Genomic DNA, 20361 nt, shown 5'->3' on the forward strand with positions numbered 1-20361 from the left:
ACTTAAATATGGCCTCCAATTAGAGGCAACGAAGAACATCTGCCTCCAACTGCAGGCAAAAACAAAAAACCCGAACATAGAAATTGAAATTCTAGAAATACAAACATAGAAATACATGACATAAAACTGTACCCAAAATCACAACATACACAAAACAAACACACCCTGCCACACCCACACCAAACTACAATCACAAATAACCCCTTTACTGGTCAGGATGTGACAGAGACCCAATTTTGGTTTCCAGATAATGTTAGCAGGACAACATTCCATGACTGATTTGTTGGAACCCCCTGCCGTCTATGCTATTTTCCTTCAGGAATTCTCGCTCATTTGGGAGTACATCTTCTCCTTTTGCAATCTTATCCAGAATCAAAGACTCTTTCTTCATTTTCTTCAACTCTACGATCCGATCCTCGAAGCCTGGCTTCCGTTCGTCCTCCTCTGTGCAAATGAGTATGTCAGTGTACTCCATAGTGGAGAGAGAGCTTGGCTTCAGTGCATCATCATTAAGTCTCTTGAGACAGTCAGAAGACTTCTTGATCAAATTCATCAGCGCGTCCTTGATCCTATGAAACTCATCCTCAAGCTTATCCAGCATCTCCTTGGTTTCCATAGACTTGCCCCACGCCTTCATGAAGTTGTCCTTCATTCCTTGAATAGTCTTTTTCTCAGTCTTTGTTTCATATGTCAACAAGACTTTTTCCCTGTCGTGGTCAGTGGAAGAGCATTTTCCTGGACATATGGTACAGTTGCCATCATCATCCATCACGGCACAACTTTTGATTTCATCCTCGTTTGGGAGGAAGCAGCAGGTGTGACATGTGAAATTGCATATCTTGCAGTTTGTCGCAAAGTCTTGGGATAATTTGCTTCTCTTCACCTGCAGCACATTTATCTCAGTCTCAAAATCTTGGTTCTGTATCATGTTCTCTTCCTCGTTCTCCAGACACTGTTTGAAGTGTTTGATCTCACTTAGCTTTGACAGACCTGCTGTGATCTGAGGGGTCAGGCGTGTCATGGTCTTCTCCAGAAGCTCACGTTCTTCCAGAACTTTCTTTGTCAGGGTCAGATCTTTACTCTCAATGCTTTCCAGTGCTTGGAAAAATTTCTTCATCTCCTTGAAAGTTGACCTCCATTGCTCTGGACACTGGGCCTTATGATCATCATCAGTATCATCATCTTCAGAGCTGCTCTCCGTCTCTTTTGAGAACAGAAATGAACTGTTGAATTTGAAATGGGTTGGTAGCCCCTTCTTGTCTTTCTTACAGGGCAGATTTGCAGCTTTTATGGCTTCTAGCACCGGTATTTGCTTCCCATCAACAAATGTCACAAGCATCAGGATGTTTTCAGCAACATCCTTTCCAAAGATGGACAGAATGGAATCAAAGATGTATCTCTGGGGAGGACTGAGACGAACAAGTGATGCCTGCACTACAAAGCAGACTGCATCAATGTGATCAATCCCTAAAGGATGACACAAGAAATCCTTCAACATCTGGGTGAGCAATTTATCTTGAGCCATTCCTCTGGTGTCTCCGAACCCTGGTGTGTCAATGATAGTCAGAGAATAAGGAATCTGAAAGCCTGGCTGGTTGTAGAGCTCGTATGATGTCACAACCACAGTCTGGCTCTCAGCCTGTGACCTGTTGGTCACCTCATGGATGAGCTTAAAGCGGTAACGTTCTTCCCACTTTACCCCGAGAATGTAGTTTATCATGACATTGACCAGAGTTGTTTTTCCTGCACCTGTGGCCCCCAGAAGCAATATCACCTTGTTATTACCTTGCTCAACTTTCTTCCCAAATCTGTACTGGTCAAAACTGTCACTTACACCCAACTTCGGTTCCAGATTCAGCCAGTGGATTGAGGGGTTGCCCTTTTCCACCTTCTGGGATTTTGTGAGGAACTCCTCACTTTTTGCTCTGGTTGATTTGCTTGTCTTCGGTTGGGGATCAGAGACCCTAAGGGTAGTCAGCACAGTCTCAGAACTGGGTAGACTATTCCCTGCTTCGCCACAGTTAGCAAAGACTCTGATGCTGTATGCAGTGTCAGCCTCAAGTCCTTCCAGTGTACTCTCTCTAGTGGTGGTTTTGATGGTGTGCCACATCTGATTGTCTATAGCCTTTACATTCTTTCTGTATTCAACCACATAACCAATGACTTCAACATCATCTCCCGCTATGGTAGGAATGTCCCAGTTCATTCTGATACTTCCCGATTCTATCCTCTTCTCTGTGGGTGGTCCAGGATGGCTACATGGGCGGGTTCTGAAATATTCTGTCCAGTCACTGGGGAGGCTCACACCAGGTCTGCACACTGCCTTGCAGCTAAAGCGATACTTTTTGTAAGGGTCCAAATGACTGATGGTGACCTGGTTAGTTGTAGCATCCGATTTCACCTCGGTCCACTCAGAGTCAGCCTGCTCAGCCTGGTACAAAACCTGGTACGACTCCACACAGGTAACACCAAGGTTGGGAGGGTTGACTTGCAAGTGGACACAGTCATGCTCCAGACTCTTGATGGTGGGAACACCTGGCTTTGATGGCAGCTCAAACTGTGGACTCAAAAGTGTACCTCTTTCATAGACATGGATGGAGGAAGCAGTGAGGTGTTTGTTTGGAATTGATGCAATGCAGAATGCAAGATATTCTCTGCCTTTGTTTGAATCTTTGAAGTCTAGGAACATATTTATGGTTTGCCTAGTTAGGGTCGTTACCTCCCCCGAGCGAAACCACTTTTCTGCTGTAGTCTTCCCGGCTGCGTTGGGGTTGTAAGGTATCAGTGAAAAATCACTTTTTGATTCTTACAGCAAGTAGTTCTCCAAGACTACCACATACTCTTCTTTCTCCTTCAAATAGGAAAATGCAAAACACACTACATAATCATTAGCTTTATCAAGCACTATTCTATCCAATTCACTGCTGGAATACACAACTTGTACCTCTTTCATTATGTCAAGGTAAGAGCGAACAACATTCATCTCTCTCTCTCTGTCGTCCAGGTACGTGATCATGAGGTCATTCTGGAATGGAGAACGTTCTTTGCTGTTGAGCATTTTTATCAGCTCTTCCTCCTCCATTCCTCCTCCTCTTATGTTGGGAAGAACCTTGCAGAGACCTTTCTGGAACACCAGCTTGTACTCTGAGCACAAGTCCCTGAACTTGTTGAGCTTGGCTTTGAGTTCAGGGAACTTGATAGCCATGTCATCCTTCATCATGTCCTGGCATTGTATATCAGTATTGTCCAGTCCGTCCATGATTCGCTGTGCGCGACGCACCAGGCTAACACTGATCTGCCTGACTAGCTGGGTAGCTGCAGAGTCCAGCTTCTTGAGAGGATAGAGCCAGGCAGTCATGGGCACAGCATGTTCTCCGTTCTCCCCTAGCAGACATGGCAGGCCAACATACACCTTGATGGCATCTTCAAATGTGACAGGGTTGTTTTCTAGTGCCAAATCACCATGGAAAGTGCAGTTGAATTTATTGGTCTCTCTCTGCTCTTCCTCACTCATCTTCAAATTTGCCTGCCCTTCTATTGACATTTGAGGGATCTTTTTTATTGTGGCCTGCAGGTTGCCATGGATGTCCTGGTGGTTTTCTCCTGAGGAAACATCTTGGTCAAAAACAAAAAAGGCCTGCGCTCCATAGAGCAGGGCAGTCACCACATGGGTTGCAGAGCCCTCTTGTAAGACAGAGTATTTCACATTTCCTGCCCCCAGGTGGTCCATGGTCAACTGCTCGAAGCGAGTGGTGGTACGGTACTGCAAAGAAACCCTAGACTGACGCTTTGAGGTCTTTTTGTCATGTAGGAATTCAGCAGAACCCTTCACACTGACTAAGCCACCAAGGAAACTGGCCTCAAGAGATGCAGACACATTCAAAGCTTCTGACTTGGCTTCACTTGAGTCTGAAGCAATGATTTTGAAGTCAGTGTTTGGCTGTGGATGGACATTGATGTGTTTCTGCAGCATCTCAGAATCCCAGAGAGTGATACCTGCAGTTTAAAGAGAATGACCAAAGAACGTTTATTGTGAAAATTATACTCCAACGTGTACATGTGTAAATATTTCTATATGTAAACATGGTTTAATTCAAATAACTAATTGAAGGTAAATATTTAATTCAAAGTAAACATTCTAGGTGTCAACCCATAGTTAGAAAACCTACACCTCCTATCCACTCAGAAGTAAAGAATGCTCTGTAGCACCATTTTAACCAGTCTGGAAATGGGTTCTATCTGAAGCTTCTTTCAGGTCAAATAGAATCTGGGTACCAAATAAAGGTTGCTATTTGGAACCAGAAAGGTTCGAGATAGAACTCTATCTAGAATGTTCCCCTACAGGGACAAATAGTGCCACATTACACTCTCAGAAGGAAAAAAAAGGGTAATCTTTGTCATTGACAGCATTACTACAATATGAACACTTCAAAAACAACCTGCATGACATCACTCTTTTGTCCCAAGTGTGTTCTCTAGCTTTTCTTACTCTCTGGTAACCATAGAGATGCACCAGAAAGCTAATCTCTCTCTGCAATGGCCGATTCTGTGACAGCATCATAGAGGACTTTATTGCCCAAAAGCCTGTTTTAGCATGGGCAGCTCCATTCAGGACTTTCACCATTTGAAGTAGTCAACTGGGAGATACTTCCTTTGGGTTAAGGAAGGATTAGATAATTCAATCTGGGTCCTCTGGAGGGATCAGACAGAATATAATCGCTGCCAACTGGTGAGGATAGCATAGCGCTAACTTATGCCATGTTATCCTGTTAGGGCTAGGGGGCAGTATTGACACGGCTGGATAAAAAACATACCTGATTTAATCTGGTTACCACTCCTACCCAGTAACTAGAATATGCATATACTTATTACATATGGATAGAAAATACCCTAAAGTTTCTAAAACTGTTTGAATGGTGTCTGTGAGTATAACAGAACTCAAATGGCAGGTCAAAACCTGAGAGATTCCTTTACAGGAAGTGGCCTGTCTGACCATTTCTTGAACTTCTTTTCCATCTCTATCTTTTACTAAGGATCTCTGCTCTAACGTGACACTTCCCACGTCTTCCATAGGCGCTCAGAGCCCGGGAAAAAACAGAATGTCGTCATCCCAGCCCCAGGCTGAAACACATTATCGCCTTTCTCAAGTGGCCGATCAAGGGACTCTGGGCTTATGCGCGTGACCCGACCGCCCCCGCCTTTGTGATTTTTTCCTCTGTTTGCCGAAAAGGAGATTCCCTGTCGGAATATTATCGCTTTTCTACGAGAAAAATGTCGTAAAAATTGATTTTAAACAGCGGTTGACATGCTTCGAAGTACGGTAATGGAATATTTAGAATTTTTTTGTCACGAATTGCGCCATGCGCGCGACCCTTCTTTACCATTTCGGATAGTGTCTGGAACGCACGAACAAAACGCCGCTATTCGGATATAACGATGGATTATTTTGGACCAAACCAACATTTGTTATTGAAGTAGCAGTCCTGGGAGTGCATTCTGACGAAGACAACAAAAGGTAATCAAACTTTTATAATAGTAAATATGATTATGGTGAGTGCTAAACTTGCCGGGTGTCTAAATAGCTAGCCCGTGATGCCTGGGCTATGTACTTAGAATATTGCAAAATGTGCTTTCACCAAAAAGCTATTTTAAAATCGGACATATCGTTTGCATAGAGGAGGTCTGTATCTATAATTCTTAAAATAATTGTGCTTTTTCTGAACGTTTATCGTGAGTAATTTAGTAAAATGTTAGCGAATTCCCCGGAAGTTTGCGGGGGGTATGCTAGTTCTGAACGTCACATGCTAATGTAAAAAGCTGGTTTTTGATATAAATATGAACTTGATTGAACAAAACATGCATGTATTGTATAACATAATGTCCTAGGGTTGTCATCTGATGAAGATCATCAAAGGTGAGTGCTGCATTTAGCTGTCTTCTGGGTTTTGGTGACATTATATGCTGGCTTGAAAAATGGGTGTCTGATTATTTCTGGCTTGGTACTCTGCTGACATAATCTAATGTTTTGCTTTCGTTGTAAAGCCTTTTTGAAATCGGACAGTGTGGTTAGATTAACGAGAGTCTTGTCTTTAAATAGCTGTAAAATAGTCATATGTTTGAGAAATTGAAGTAATAGGATTTTTAAGGTTTTGAAAATCGCGCCACAGGCTTAAAGTGGCTGTTACGTAGGTGGGACGAATTCGTCCCGCCTAGCCCAGAGAGGATATTATCTGATGGGACCAGCTACAATTTAGCATTCTGTCACGCGCAAGTAAATCAACAATTTTAATTAGCTGAGACTCATTTTGAGCTGGAGAAACTGTTTAAATTTAAATGGTTGCTTATGTTCACAATTATGTCCCCAATGTCTTCAACTTCTATGAGTGTATTAGCAGTTTGTAAATAAACTGAAAAGGTGCATATCACCACCTACTGTGTGAAGTGTGTACAGTATAGTCTGAACATGTATAAAGCCAAGATTGGTGATTTACTGACATCTGCAGTTATGGAATGTCTGTTCAGGAGTGCAATTCATTGGCTGACCCCTCCTGCTGATTCTTCCTTAATCCGTAGAAACTACTTTAAAATGGTGAAAGCCCTCAATGGTGTTCTCTGTGCTAGAACAGTGTGCCCTCTATCCAACTCAGTGGTGGAAACACTGTCAATGAATTCAAGATGATGCACACTGATTACCTCCAAACCAAAGAGGAATAGTTTCCTGTACCTGGAATGAGGACATCTCTACGACAGTCATACAGCATCCCCAGCTGGAAGGGTCGGCCCAGAGCGGCTAGCTCGATGGTCTCCGAGTCGGACATGACTCAGTGTTCTGAAAACATATCAGAACTGGGGTTACTTCAGCAGCCCCGGTATTAGAAAATTGCAACAGATAATATGGCTGTCAACATAAAAATCATAGTTCTTTTGCTCATTGCCCAGACAATGCAGCGTGTGTAAATTATCACTGATACAGTATGTTATGCAAACATTTGAGTCATTCACATCTTTGTTCTCCAGTCTTGTTGTTCTTTCTGAACAGGAAGAGGACTCTGGAGCCCTAACGATTGGTGCTCTTATTTCTTTGGGGGAAAAAAACAAAGACACTGAACATGTTGATGGTTTTCTGGTGGACATAATACAGTCTTAATTAAAACAATCCACCTTAAGTTGACTTAAGTAATGTACCAAACTGAAAAAAATAGAGGACATATATTACAAATGTGAGTAGAAAATACAGAAGTTTCTCTACACTCTGGATTTGTTTTTCAGCAAAACAGCAGCCACACCTCTTGTTTTGGCATACAGCTTAGCTTTTTGATGAGGCTGGTAACCCTCAAATACTAGAAGGACTGACAGTCCATGATGTTCACAGGATAGTTTTAAAAACATATTTGGAAGCTATATGGTTTATGTTCTTGTTGTTTGTAAACAATGGAGAAATAAAACCGTACATCAGTCATCATTGATGCAACTACAAGCCACGCTAACATCATTGGGCGTTTCTAGAATTGGAAGACATTGGGTGCTCAGCACCACCAAAATGGAATTTAAACATCTAAATGCAGGAATTTGGTTCACCTTGAGGTGAACATTGAGAGATTAGATATTTCAGTTTAGATATTTCAGTTAATTTGAACCTTCCCACCTGCCACAGCAGACACTGCCAGTACTCAATTATAGTAGCTAATGTGGGTCTCTAGTCTGGAAAACTATATTTACTTTATTTAGCAAATGTCTTACTTTTTTAAAACTCTGCATTGTTGGTTAAGGGCTCGTAAGTAAGCATTTCACGGAAAGGTCTACACCTGTTGTATTCAGCGCATATGACAAATACAGTTTGATATGATTTGATTTTTGATCTACAGTATATTGCCAAAAACCCCTATACAACTTCAAAAACAGACCGACTTGCCCAATGAGCCAAACTGATTAAAGAATACCACAGTATCCAAACACACAGTGTAATAATTTGAATCCATACAGCAGCTTTAGGCAGAGGGCTAAGCACACAGTAGACACCATCTCTTTCTCTGTGTTGTCTGTTGTTGTCTCTTGTCTACCCTCCTCTCTAATCCTGTCCTGATTTTAAAAAGTGTAAACGATTGTTTAAATAGTAATTTCACAGGCTTTTTTTTTTACCTGCAAATCCTTTGTAAACGATGTTTACATTTTTCACTAATTAGAATCTATAGAGCAGTTTGAAGTGATTGTGTGCTCAACCCACCTCTGTTCATTCTCCATCTACTCGCCTGTCGCCTCGCCTGTCGCCGTCTCAGGTCCTTGTTTGTTACGGTCTCTATGTTCTTCTGGTGTCACTCCATCATATTATCCTATTGTTGTGTTGCAGTCTGTGTTTTGTGCCTCATCTACTCTTCTGTTGCCATCTATCTCTGTGTCTTGTCTGCTGGGTCTCTTTAGTTCTGCCATCCAGAATGGCCAAGGGGATACTGAGGTAGCTTAACTTGTTTTGGGCCTGTGTCTAGGTCACCTAAATCCTCCTCTTCCCTACCATTTGCCCCTGGCTGCTGCTGTACTAAGTGCTACACTGGCCTGCTGTTCTCATCCATCCTCCTCGGCTCTAAAAGGTAGCAAGGAAGAGGTGCAACATGTCATCAGATAGATTTAAACGGTGACTGCCAATCCTGATTTGGCCTCGTTTCATATTTGGTTCATTAAGAACTGCTAGCGGCCATGACTGAATTCATCCATGAGTTAGTTTCAGGGTGTGGTTCCATGTGTGTGTGTGTGTTCGCAGGTGGGAAGAGTTAGCCAAATTAGTTTGCCAATTAGCTTCAGCTGGCTGGTGTGCAACCTGACTTTGGATAGCCCATCTCCGGGGCTAGTTAGGGATCGGGGCTAGTTAGGGATCGTCAATAAATTACACAATTAAAGGAGACAATATTTTCATGTTGCACACCTTTTACTTCTCATTAATGCTTTCAATATTTGCAAAGGCATTTATACAATTTATAGTTGGTTTGAGGTTAAGTCATTGACATTTGGAGCTATTGGAAGTCTTATATTTTACCATGTACTGTATAATTTACCTGTGGTCCCTAACTAGCCCAGTAAGGATATCCAAAGTCAACCCAAATTTACCACAGACATTACGATCTTGGCCGTGGGCAGTTGCACTCCGAATTGATGATTACTTGTGTGCTGCCAGCTGTGGATAGCTAGCTACACTGCATGTGCTTTCTTCCTGTCCTACAGTTACAAATAACACCTCCATTCAGATGATTAAATAGCAGCCTACCTGTTGGCTGTTGTACCACTTTTAATTCCATAATTTGAATTCCATCTTTCGGCGATTCTCGTTGAGCAGTGGAGAACAATGTTTTATCCACAACTCTGTCCATCGCTGTTGTAAATCAACTGCGATGCCAAAATGTTAACAGAATAACCTACAATGTTTTTTCAGCTTTACTCACAGGACAATGGCATACAACCCAGCGTAGGCATAGCCTATAGGCCTAGTGTTTTCATTTTTAGTTGAAATATTTTTTTGTATTCATTCAGGTTCACAGTGCGGACCAAACCAAGGTCCCCGTGCCCAACGGTTTGGTAGGTATACCTGTACCGTTACAGCCCTATCCTAGTATACAGACACAACCAGGGCAAGTCAACTGTAAAGAAAATGTTTAAATGTTCACATAACAGAGCAACACAACTCCAAACACGACAGATAAGAAGCTACATAGCCCCCTAGGCTATATGAATATAAAGAGACTTGAGCCAAAGAAAAATGGACTTGTGGAATGGAATAAGTTAACAGACCTCGTCAGTTCTACCATTACATGTCATTTGAGGATACAATTTAAGGACCTATGTATTTTCAATGGTTTGTTCACTGTACAGTCTAACCACAACGCTGGCCATCTTTTCACCTCTCTTTGTTGCTGCCCTCCCCCTTCTTGCAGGTTAACCTCTCGACAATGCAACAATAGACAAAGAGGCTAAATTAATTTAAAAATTACAAATTCCATTTGAAATTTCAATTTAATAAATGGGCAGTTCTTCACAAATAGTTACATAGACTATATAGAAATAACACGAGCCAAGCATGTTTACATGTAGAATGATATAGGTTATAAGACCTATGATTCATTTAATCAGTTCTACCACCTCAGCATTGCTCATTTTATAAAGGGTTAAATATGTTGTAGTGAAGTTCAGCTTCAGTCCACAGGGGGGCGCTGTGTCACTGTCAGAAGATATGTGCTTCAGTCAGAAAAACATTTTACTCATCTCTTCGTTCTCATCGAGCTACAGAAACGAAACCCATCAAATACACTTGCTGGAAATAACTACTTTTCCTAATATCATGACTTCTATCAACATCCTTAGCTTGCCCATTCACTAAATATACTGTTAAATAACTCAGACTGACATCCAATACCTTTAGGATACTGAACGCTAACTTATTAGCATTAGCCTACCCTTATGCTGATGTGGACTAGTTAGCTACCGCCAAACCTACAGCTAACTGCTGCTGCACTGCCTTTCTGGCTGTTCTACCCTCTCCACCTCATTCACTACTGACTCAACCTGATCACTTTTTTTTTGCCTCTTTCAGAAGAAATTCTGGAGTATCCATATTTGCTGTTTTATGCTGAGGTGTTTTACTGAGTGATGACATTGACATCTAACCGGTGCTGTAGGGGTGGGGGTTAAGGGACAGGAGTGGTCCACTGTGTTATATCTCTACCAAACACAGCAGACACTGAGTCACACCAGGGGCTTCTTGCAGTGCCTGCTACTGCCTAGCAAAGTATATTGGATAGTGTATTTTAGTCATTAAAATGTGAATAGCGCAAGTGATGAATCCTGAATAAAATTTGTGGATTTTTCTGTGTCAGAAGAGATCGGACAACAAGGCATCAATAGAATCTATTTATTGCAACGTTACAGAGGATTCTCAGATATTGACAGGCATTGGTTTTGAAAAAAGCATTTGGCGACAGCAGCCAGGTAAACAAAACCAAGCTAACAGGGTAATAAAACCACTGTAATGTGTGAACTATCCCTTTAAACACAGAATTTGAGGAAAATAAAAAAGGCAGTGCAATTGTAGATATTAAAAGTATACAATGATTATGTTCTTTCTCCAATAATTCATTGTGGATAAATTAACTGTTTATGCCCTTGTCTCTTAATATTTGAATACATTTATACAGTTCTGTGATCTCCTTTTGCATTTACTTTTTCCTGCTTTATCCTGGTCCTTTCATCCTTCTCTCGCTGTCTATTGTGTTCTATTAATTTTTGGTTCTCGATCTACCGTCTTCGTTCTTCTGCCATCTTTAGTTCTGTTTCCATTATCACGTTCTTAACCAATCTAATTTATTTATATAGCCCTTCTTACATCAGCTGATATCTCAAAGTGCTGTACAGAAACCCAGCCTAAAACCCCAAACAGCAAGCAATGCAGGTGTAGAAGCACGGTGGCTAGGAAAACTCCCTAGAAAGGCCAAAACCTAGGAAGAAACCTAGAGAGGAACCAGGCTATGAGGGGTGGCCAGTCCTCTTCTGGCTGTGCCGAATGGAGATTATAACAGCACATGGCCAAGATGTTCAAAATGTTCATAAATGACCAGCATGGTCAAATAATAATCATAGTAGATGTCGAGGGTGCAACAAGTCAGTAACACAAGAGTAAGTGTCAGTTGGCTTTTTCATAGCCGATCTTTGAGAGGATCTCTACCGCTCCTGCTATCTCCAGAGAGTTGAAAACAGCAGGTCTGGGACAAGTAGCACGTCCGGTGAACAGGTCAGGGTTCCATAGCTGCAGGAAGAACAGTTGGAACTGGAGCAGCAGCACTGCCAGGTGAACTGCAACAAGGAGTTGCTTCTTTTCCTCTTCAGTCCTCTTTTCCTCCTCCACTTTCTGTTTTGGCTTGATCGAGGTCTCTCTGCCTTATCCGCTCGGTTTTTGGATTTATCTCCACCCATTCGTTTGTTGATCTCTGACTTTCTTAGAGATGATATGAGAATAACCCAAAAAAACTGACAGTGAATGCTTTTGCTCGCAAAGCAGTAATTTTGTACTGTCTGCTGAAGAAAGTGTGCCTACTCCAGGCCCCACCTGTTTATGAATGGCTTTGCCTGATGTCCTTTGTGGTGGGCCATCTCATGTATTATGATGCATTTAGCGGACACCTTGGGTCGATTGATTTGTGAGTTGACCTTCGTGCCCGCTCCCATACCCTACTATTCTGTATTTCTTTTGACTCATTTGAATACAGGTAGACCAGAAAAGCCACATCCCAGAAGGGCAGATAAGCGAAAACCATGATTAGTAGCACCTGCTGCTCATCTGTTTCTTTACAGATGTTGTCACTACACACTGAAGTCTGTAAAGCCGCCACATCTGTGTGCGCTATCCCTGATGCAGTGAAAATTACTAAAAACCTAGAATAATGAAGAAAGCTTTATGCGACAACTTGAGTGCGAACCCATTACACCAGCGGGTTTTACGCACCAGCCAAGCCTCTGGGAGAGCGCGATGGTTCTCTTTTGTTCAATAAAGCATCCACATTATTACAGCTATTGTCTGGGATTGGTACTTATATTTGATATATTTTTTACATTTAAATTAATGACAGTATAAGCTGAAATTTGAAGAATATAACTTAAAAATACGTCATGACCTTATTACTACGATTGTTTATTTTGGGTTCTAATGGGGAAAAAGACACTTATTTTACTCCATTGTTTATAAATATATAAAAAGCTATGTATAGATTCAAAAAGATGGTTAAAACTATAATGCAGATGTCATGGACTGTCAGTCCTGGCATCTGGAGCACTGTCTAGAATTTGAGAGGGGTTACATTTCCCTAGCCACATCCCTCAGTTGTGGACCACAATAAGTGGTGGGACAGACAATGTTATTTCTCAACTATCAATTATAGCTAGAATTAAAGCTACATTTGGTGAAACAGCGCCTTTGATATTGTTTTAGTGATGAAACGCAGGAGACAAGTTGTGTCAGATGGAAGAAAGGTGTTCTTCCTTTGAAGTAACTTCGTTGTTGTAATATCCCAAACGGACGTGCCAGTTTCACCAAATGCGGATTGTAGCTTTAATGATTGGACAGTAAAGGTTTTGCTTAGCAACCATTTAGGCTTATCGAAATGAAATAAGGGTTAGTAGCCTACCTTAAATCAACGAAGCTTTCCGATGGATGTCAACCAGACAGAAATCACAAGTAGATGTACAAAACAGAAGCCTAGTAGAGCCCATAGGTCGGGATGTATCTCTACCAAGATGTAGACCGGGAGTGACACCCTGTTTTATAGACCAAATCACAGAGTTTCTATACCCAGAGGCGCAACATCGCGAGACTTCCAGGAACGCTTGTGAAACAGACTGAACAGAACAGGCCGGGATTTGGTGCTTGAGAAGTCAATGAGAGAAGTGAAAATATCTTCCTTAGTTGTTCATTTTCTCGAAATCAAAAGGAAAACCCTAGATTTGAGACAATTTCTTAAGTAGGTGAACATGTTATTACGCTAATCTCGGGAAAGTGATGAACTGACAGGTTTTAATTTGAGTCAAAAACACGTTTATATCGCAGGACTGCCTTTGATTTGACGGTTTGCACATGCGCAGTTCGGCGCAAGACTACCACTAGACCCGATGACTTGCTTCTCTACGCCTGAGCTTTGCCAGCCAACGTCGCCATGACATCGTCTACAAGTGTAATCGCGGATTTGAATTGCATAATAATTTTTAGCTCATCTTCATACTGTACTGTCTTCGACCAAATCTCTCTTTCTTGTAATATATGTGACCACCCCACAACCAACACTCTTGTAAATCACATGACTAAATGTAAGCCTCTGACTGCAGTCCGAATTCAAAGGGTGCATTCCAAACATGTAAAAAACACCCTCTCCCCTCAAATTAAGTGGACACTTCAAATCAAATGTATTTGTCACATACACGTGTTAAGCATATGTTATTGCTGGTGTAGCGAAATGGGTTGTTTTTACAGGGTCAGCCATAGTAGTGCGGCGCCCCTGGAGCAAATAAAGGTTAAGTGCCTTGCTCAAGTGCACATCGACCGATTTTTCACCTGGTCGGCTTGGGTATTCAAACCAGCAACCGTTCGGTTACTGGCCCAACGGTCTAACCGCTAGGCTACCTGCCGCCCTGATGACATATCATGATGTATGATGAGTTGACACTTGCAGGGCAAGGGGCGAGGGAAGAATGAATACATTTTAAATGGACCCCGCCCTTGCCCAGAAATGTGTCACTAGTTCGTCCCACGGTTGTGTTTTCTGTCATCATGGAACCACCGGTAGCTGTTGTGTGTGCCTTATATGCGACACAGTGAATGATGATTGCATTTCATATTTTGGCTAGAAGACAACACATCCGCAGACATCGAATGCTAGCCATCGGAGGACATCAGGTAAATCGAAAACTACAATGTATAAATGTGATGCCAGGACAAGTTGTATGCTCTAGCTAACGTTTCCAAAAGCTAACCAAACAAAAACATCATTACTTTTCCGATATGTGCTTGTGCTGTCGTGAATTAGTAGCACAATTTCTAACTTATTTACATTCATTTTTACTTGTATGTTGACCTCTCCATATTGATGTCATGTTTTGGCAGACTTTTCTTAGCGGATGTATAATCATCACAAATTGAATTATGGGGCGTTTACGTTGTCAACTTCCCTTGCTTGGCTAATTGTTTGGACCGAAGGCAAAGATGGCTGCAGGGATTCCCCCGAGGGTAAGTGGAGGAGGGTGTGTCTTTTGTGTTTCAATCAATCAAATGTATTTATGAAGCGCTTTTTACATCAGCCGATGTCACAAAGTGCTATACAGAAACCCAGCCTAAAACACCAAACAGCAAGCAATGCAGATGTAGAAGCACGGTGACTTGGACAAATTCCCTAGAAAGGCAGGAACCTAGGAAGAAACCTAGAGAGGAACCAGGCTCTGAGGGGTGGCCAGTCCTCTTCTGGCTGTGACGGGTGGAGTTTATAACAGTACATGGCCCAGATGTTCAAACGTTCATAGATGACCAGCAGGGTCAAATAATAATAATCACAGCGGTTGTAGAGGATGTAACAGGTCGGCACCTCAGGAGTAAATGTCAGTTGGCTTTTCATAGCCGATCATTCAGAGGTAGAGACAGCAGGTGCGGTAGAGAGACAGAGCTGAAACACCAGTTCCAGGACATGGTAGCACGTCTGGTGAACAGGTCAGGGTTCCATAGCCGCAGGCAGAAAAGTTGAAACTGGAGCAGCAGCACGACCAGATGGACAGGGGACAGCAAGGCATCATCAGGCCAGGTAGTCCTGAGGAATGGTCCTAGGGCTCAGGTCCTCCAAGAGAAGAGAAAGAGAAAGAGAGAGAGATAGAATTAGAGGGAGCATACTTAAATTCACACAGAACACCGGATAAAACAGGAGAAATACTCCAGATATAACAGACTGACCCTAGCCCCCGACACAAACTATTGCAGCATAATTACTGGAGGCTGAGACAGGAGGGGTCGGGAGACACTGTGGCCCCATCTGACTATACCCCCGGACTGGGCCAACCAGGCAGGATATAACCCCACTCACTTTGCCAATGCACAGCCCCCACACCACTAGAGGGATATCTTCAAACCACCAACTTACTACCCTGAGACAAGGCCGAGTATAGCCCATGAAGATCTCCCCCACGGCACGAACCCGAGGTGGGTGCCAACCAGGACAGGAAGATCACGTCAGTGACTCAACCCACTCAAGTGATGCACCCCTCCTAGGGACGACATGAAAGAGCACCAGTAAGCCAGCGACTCAGTCCCCGTAATAGGGTTAGAGGCAGAGAGCGGGGAACCGGCCAGGCAGAGACAGCAAGGGTGGTTCGTCGCTCCAGTGCCTTTCCGTTCACCTCACACCCCTGGGCCAGACTACACTCAATCATAGGACCTACTGAAGAGATGAGTCTTCAATAAAGACTTAAAGGTTGAGACCGAGTCTGCATCTCTCACATGGGTAGGCAGACCATTCCTTAAAAATAGAGCTCTATAGGAGAAAGCCCTGCCTCCTGCTGTTTGCTTAGAAATTCTAGGGACAATAAGGAGGCCTGCATCTTGTGACCGTAGCATACGTGTAGGTATGTACGGCAGGACCAAATCAGAAAGATAGATAGGAGCAAGCCCATGTCATGCTTTGTAGGTTAGCAGTAAAACCTTGAAATCATCCCTAGCCTAATCAGGAAGCCAGTGTAGAGGCTAGCACTGGAGTAATATGATACATTTTTTTTTGTTCTAGTCAAGATTCTAGCAGCCGTGTTTAGCACTAACTGAAGTTTATTTAGTGCTTCATCCGGGTAGCCGGAAAGTAGAGCATTGCAGTCGACTAATCTAGAAGTGACAAAAGCGTGGATACATTATTCTGCATCATTTATCGTCAAAGGAATGAGCGTTACACCGAGGCCTGTACTCTGGAGCGGGATGATGGAGTCTTACGTGAGCATCGCTCCACACTTCTTCTGCGCGCCGAAACCACTCATCTTTCGCAGGAGCTTCGGTCTGGCCCGGGATCCACGGAGCCAGAGCCAGCTGAAATCCCAAAACCCACTGGAAGGGGGTCAACCCAGTGGAGAAGTGACGTAGTGAGTTCTGGGCGTACTCTGCCCATGGAAGAAATCGTGCCCACTCATCCTGCCGGTCCTGACAGTGAATCCTCAGGAACCTCACGAGCTCCTGGTTCAAACTCTCCACCTGCCCGTTTGACTGAGGCCGGTACCCGGAAGTGAGGCTGACCGTGACCCCGTGCTTCTCCACAAAGGTCCTCCATACTCGTGATGTGAATTGGGGGCCACGGTCGGAGACAATGACAACATACACTCAATTAATATTTGGTAGCATTGCCTTTAAATGTTTAACTTGGGTCAAACGTTTTGTGTAGCCTTCCACAAGCTTCCCACAATAAGTTGGGTGAATTCCTCCTGACAGAGCTGGTGTATCTGAGTCAGGTTTGTAGGCCTCCTTGCTCGCACACGCTTTTTCAGTTCTGCCCACAAATGTTCTATCGGATTGAGGTCAGGGCTTTGTGATGGCCACTCCAATACCTTGACTTTGTTGTCCTTAAGCAATTTTACCATAACTTTGGAAGTATGCTTGGGGTTATTGTCCATTTGGAAGACCCATTTGTGACCAAGCTTTAACTTCCTGACTGATGTCTTGAGATGTTGCTTCAATATATCCACATAATTTTCCATCCTCAAGATGCCATCTATTTTGTGAAGTGCACCAGTCCCTCCCGCAGCAAAGCACCCCCACAACATGATGCTACCACCCCCATGCTTCACGGTTGGGATGGTGTTCTTCGGCTTGCAAGCCTCCCCCTTTTTCCTCCAAACATAACGATGGTCATTATGGCCAAACAGTTCTATTTTTGTTTTGTCAGACCAGGGGACATTTCTCCAAAAAGTACAATCTTTGTCCCCATGTGCAGTCGCAAACCATAGTCTGGCTTTTTATGGCGGTTTTGGAACAGTGGCTTCTTCCTTGCTGAGCGGCCTTTCAGGTTATGTCGATATAGGACTCGTTTAACTGTGGATAGAAATACTTTTGTACCTGTTTCCTCCAGCATCTTCACAAGGTCCTTTGCTGTTGTTCTGGTATTGATTCGCACTTTTTGCACCAAAGTACATTCATCTCTAGGAGACAGAACGCGTCTCCTTCCTGAGTGGTATGACGGCTGCATGGTCCCATGGTGTTTATACTTGCGTACTATTGTTTGTACAGATGGACGTGGTACCTTCAGGTGTTTGGAAATTGCTCCAAAGGATGAACCAGACTTGTGGAGGTCTACAATATTTGTCTGAGGTCTTGGCTGATTTCTTTAGATTTTTCCCATGATGTCAAGCAAAGAGGCACTGCATTTGAAGGTAGGCCTTGAAATACATCCACAGGTACACCTCCAATTGGCTCAAATGATGTCAATTAGCCTATCAGAAGCTTCTAAAGCCATGACATCATTTTCTGGAATTTTCCAAGCCGACTAAAGGCACAGTCAACTTAGTGTATGTAATCTTCTGACCCACTGGAATTGTGATACAGTGAATTATAAGTGAAATAATCTGTCTGTTAACAATTGTTGGAAAAATTACTTGTGTCATGCACAAAGTAGATGTCCTAAACGACTTGCCAAAACTATAGTTTGATAACAAGAAATGTGTGGAGTGGTTGAAAAACTAGTTTTAATGACTCCAACATAAGTGTATGTAAACTTCCAACTTCAACTGTACTTCCTGAAGTGTTTCCATTCCCCTTTTAACCTCTCTAGGGGAGGTGGGACGAAATCGTCCCAGACTATTCAACAGCCAGTGACAAATCAGAGCGCCAAATTTAAAACCACAAAATGTCATAATTCAAAGTTCTCAAACATAGGACTATTTTACACCATTTTATAGATACACTTCTCCTGAATCGAACAACGTTGTCCGATTTCCAAAAGGCTTTACAGCAAAAGCGAAACATTAGATTATGTTAGGAGAGTACATAGACACAAATAATCACACAGCCATTTTCCAAGCAAGCATATACTGTATGTCACATAAACCCAAACCACAGCTAAATGCAGCACTAACTTTTGATGATCTTCATCAGATGACACTCCTAGGACATTATGTTATACAATACATGCATGTTTTGTTCAATCAAGTTCATATTTATATCAAAAAACAGCTTTTTACATTAGCATGTGATGTTCAGAACTAGCATACCCACTGAAAACTTCCGGTGAATTTACTACATTACTCACGATAAACGTTCACAAAATACATAACAATTCTTTTAAGAATTATAGATACAGAACTCCTTTATGCAATCGCTATGTCCGATTTTAAAATAGCTTTTCGGCGAAAGCACATTTTGCAATATTCTGTGTAGATAGCTTGGCCATCACGGCTAGCTAATTTGACACCCACCAAGTTTGGGACAACCTAAACTCAGAATTACTATTAGAAAAATTGGATTACCTTTGCTGTTCTTCGTCAGAATGCACTCCCAGGACTTCTACTTCAACAACAAATGTTGTTTTGGTTCCAAATAATCCATAGTTATATCCAAATACCGCCGTTTTGTTCGTGCGTTCAGGTAACTATCCAAACAGTGACGCGCGAGCGCATTTCGTGACAAAAAAAATCAAAATATTTTATTACCGTACTTAGAAGCATGTCAAACGCTGTTTAAAATCAATTTTTATGCAACTTTTCTCGTAAAATAGCGATAATATTCCAACCGGGCAACGTTGTATTCATTCAAAGGCTGAAAGAAAAAAATTGAGAAGTCTCGTGAATGCGCATCTCAGTCTCAATGTCCCCAGGCTGACCACTCACAAACAGAGCTGCTGTACTTTGCCCAGAGACAGCAGACACACCATTCCACTTTCTGGCGCCTTCTGAGAGCCAATGGAAGCCTTAGAAAGTGTCACGTAACAGCACAGATGCTGTATTTTCGATAGAGATGCAACAGAAGGACAACAAATTGTCAGACAGGGCACTTCCTGTATGGAATCTTCTCAGGTTTTGGCCTACAATATGAGTTCTGTTATACTCACAGACACCATTCAAACAGTTTTAAAAACTTTAGAGTGTTTTCTATCAAAATCTACAAATTATATGCATATTCTAGTTTCTGGGCAGGAGTAGTAACCAGATTAAATTGGGTACGTTTTTTACCCGGCCGTGAAAATACTGCCCCCTATACCACAACAGGTTAAGTGATGCTCTGTTTCTGTAATTTTTCTTGATTTTTTAATTTGATATGATGTAGGCTAGGGCTGGGCGATAAATCAATATCAATATCCCTCAATAACGATATAAAACGTTTAGATTCATTTTCGATAATGTCGATATAGAATAATTAGGTACAGCAGTCCAGTTCACCTCTGACACAGCAGGAACGTGCGGAGAAGTGACAATATGCACGTGGAGAGGTATACGCCCTCTAAAAACCACTTAGCACCTCGAGTGATGGAGTAGCCACTATTAAATTTGTGATGATTAATCATCCGCTAAGAAAAGGCAGCCAAAACGTGAAACCAACATCAAAATGGAGAGGTCAAAATACAAGTATAAGTAAAAATGAATGTAAATAAGTTAGAAATTGTGCGACTAATTCACGACAGCACAAGCACATATCGGAAAAGTAATGATGTTTTTGTTTGGTTAGCTTTTGGAAACGTTAGCTAGAGCATACAACTTGTCCTGGCATCAAATTTATACATTGTAGTTTTCGATTTACCTGATATCCTCCGAGGGCTAGCATTCGATGTCTGCGGATGTGTTGTCTTCTAGCCAAAACATGAAATGCAATCATCATTCACTGTGTCG

The 20361-nt window shown here is 42.4% G+C and overlaps 2 protein-coding genes across 2 annotated transcripts; both read right to left on the bottom strand.

The window, feature by feature from the left end:
- Positions 1-86: 86 nt before the first annotated feature.
- LOC145878680 (uncharacterized) lies at positions 87-2779 on the bottom strand. The gene has a single exon (XM_082974800.1). It carries the CDS (start codon positions 2687-2689, stop codon positions 254-256), a length of 2436 nt encoding a protein of 811 aa, XP_082830926.1. The 5' UTR covers positions 2690-2779; the 3' UTR covers positions 87-253.
- On the bottom strand, positions 2724-7171 carry LOC106592893 (neoverrucotoxin subunit alpha-like). The gene is made up of 2 exons (XM_082974801.1): positions 6725-7171; positions 2724-3996 (listed from the first exon to the last, which is right to left on the bottom strand). The coding sequence occupies exons 1-2, from the start codon at positions 6816-6818 to the stop codon at positions 2807-2809; spliced, it is 1284 nt and encodes a 427-aa protein (XP_082830927.1). The 5' UTR covers positions 6819-7171; the 3' UTR covers positions 2724-2806.
- Between the last annotated feature and the right edge of the window lie 13190 nt (positions 7172-20361).

Source organism: Salmo salar, chromosome 04 (assembly GCF_965601325.2).
Source record: "Salmo salar chromosome 04, fSalSal1, whole genome shotgun sequence".
In the NCBI taxonomy this organism is placed as follows: Eukaryota; Metazoa; Chordata; class Actinopteri; order Salmoniformes; family Salmonidae; genus Salmo; species Salmo salar.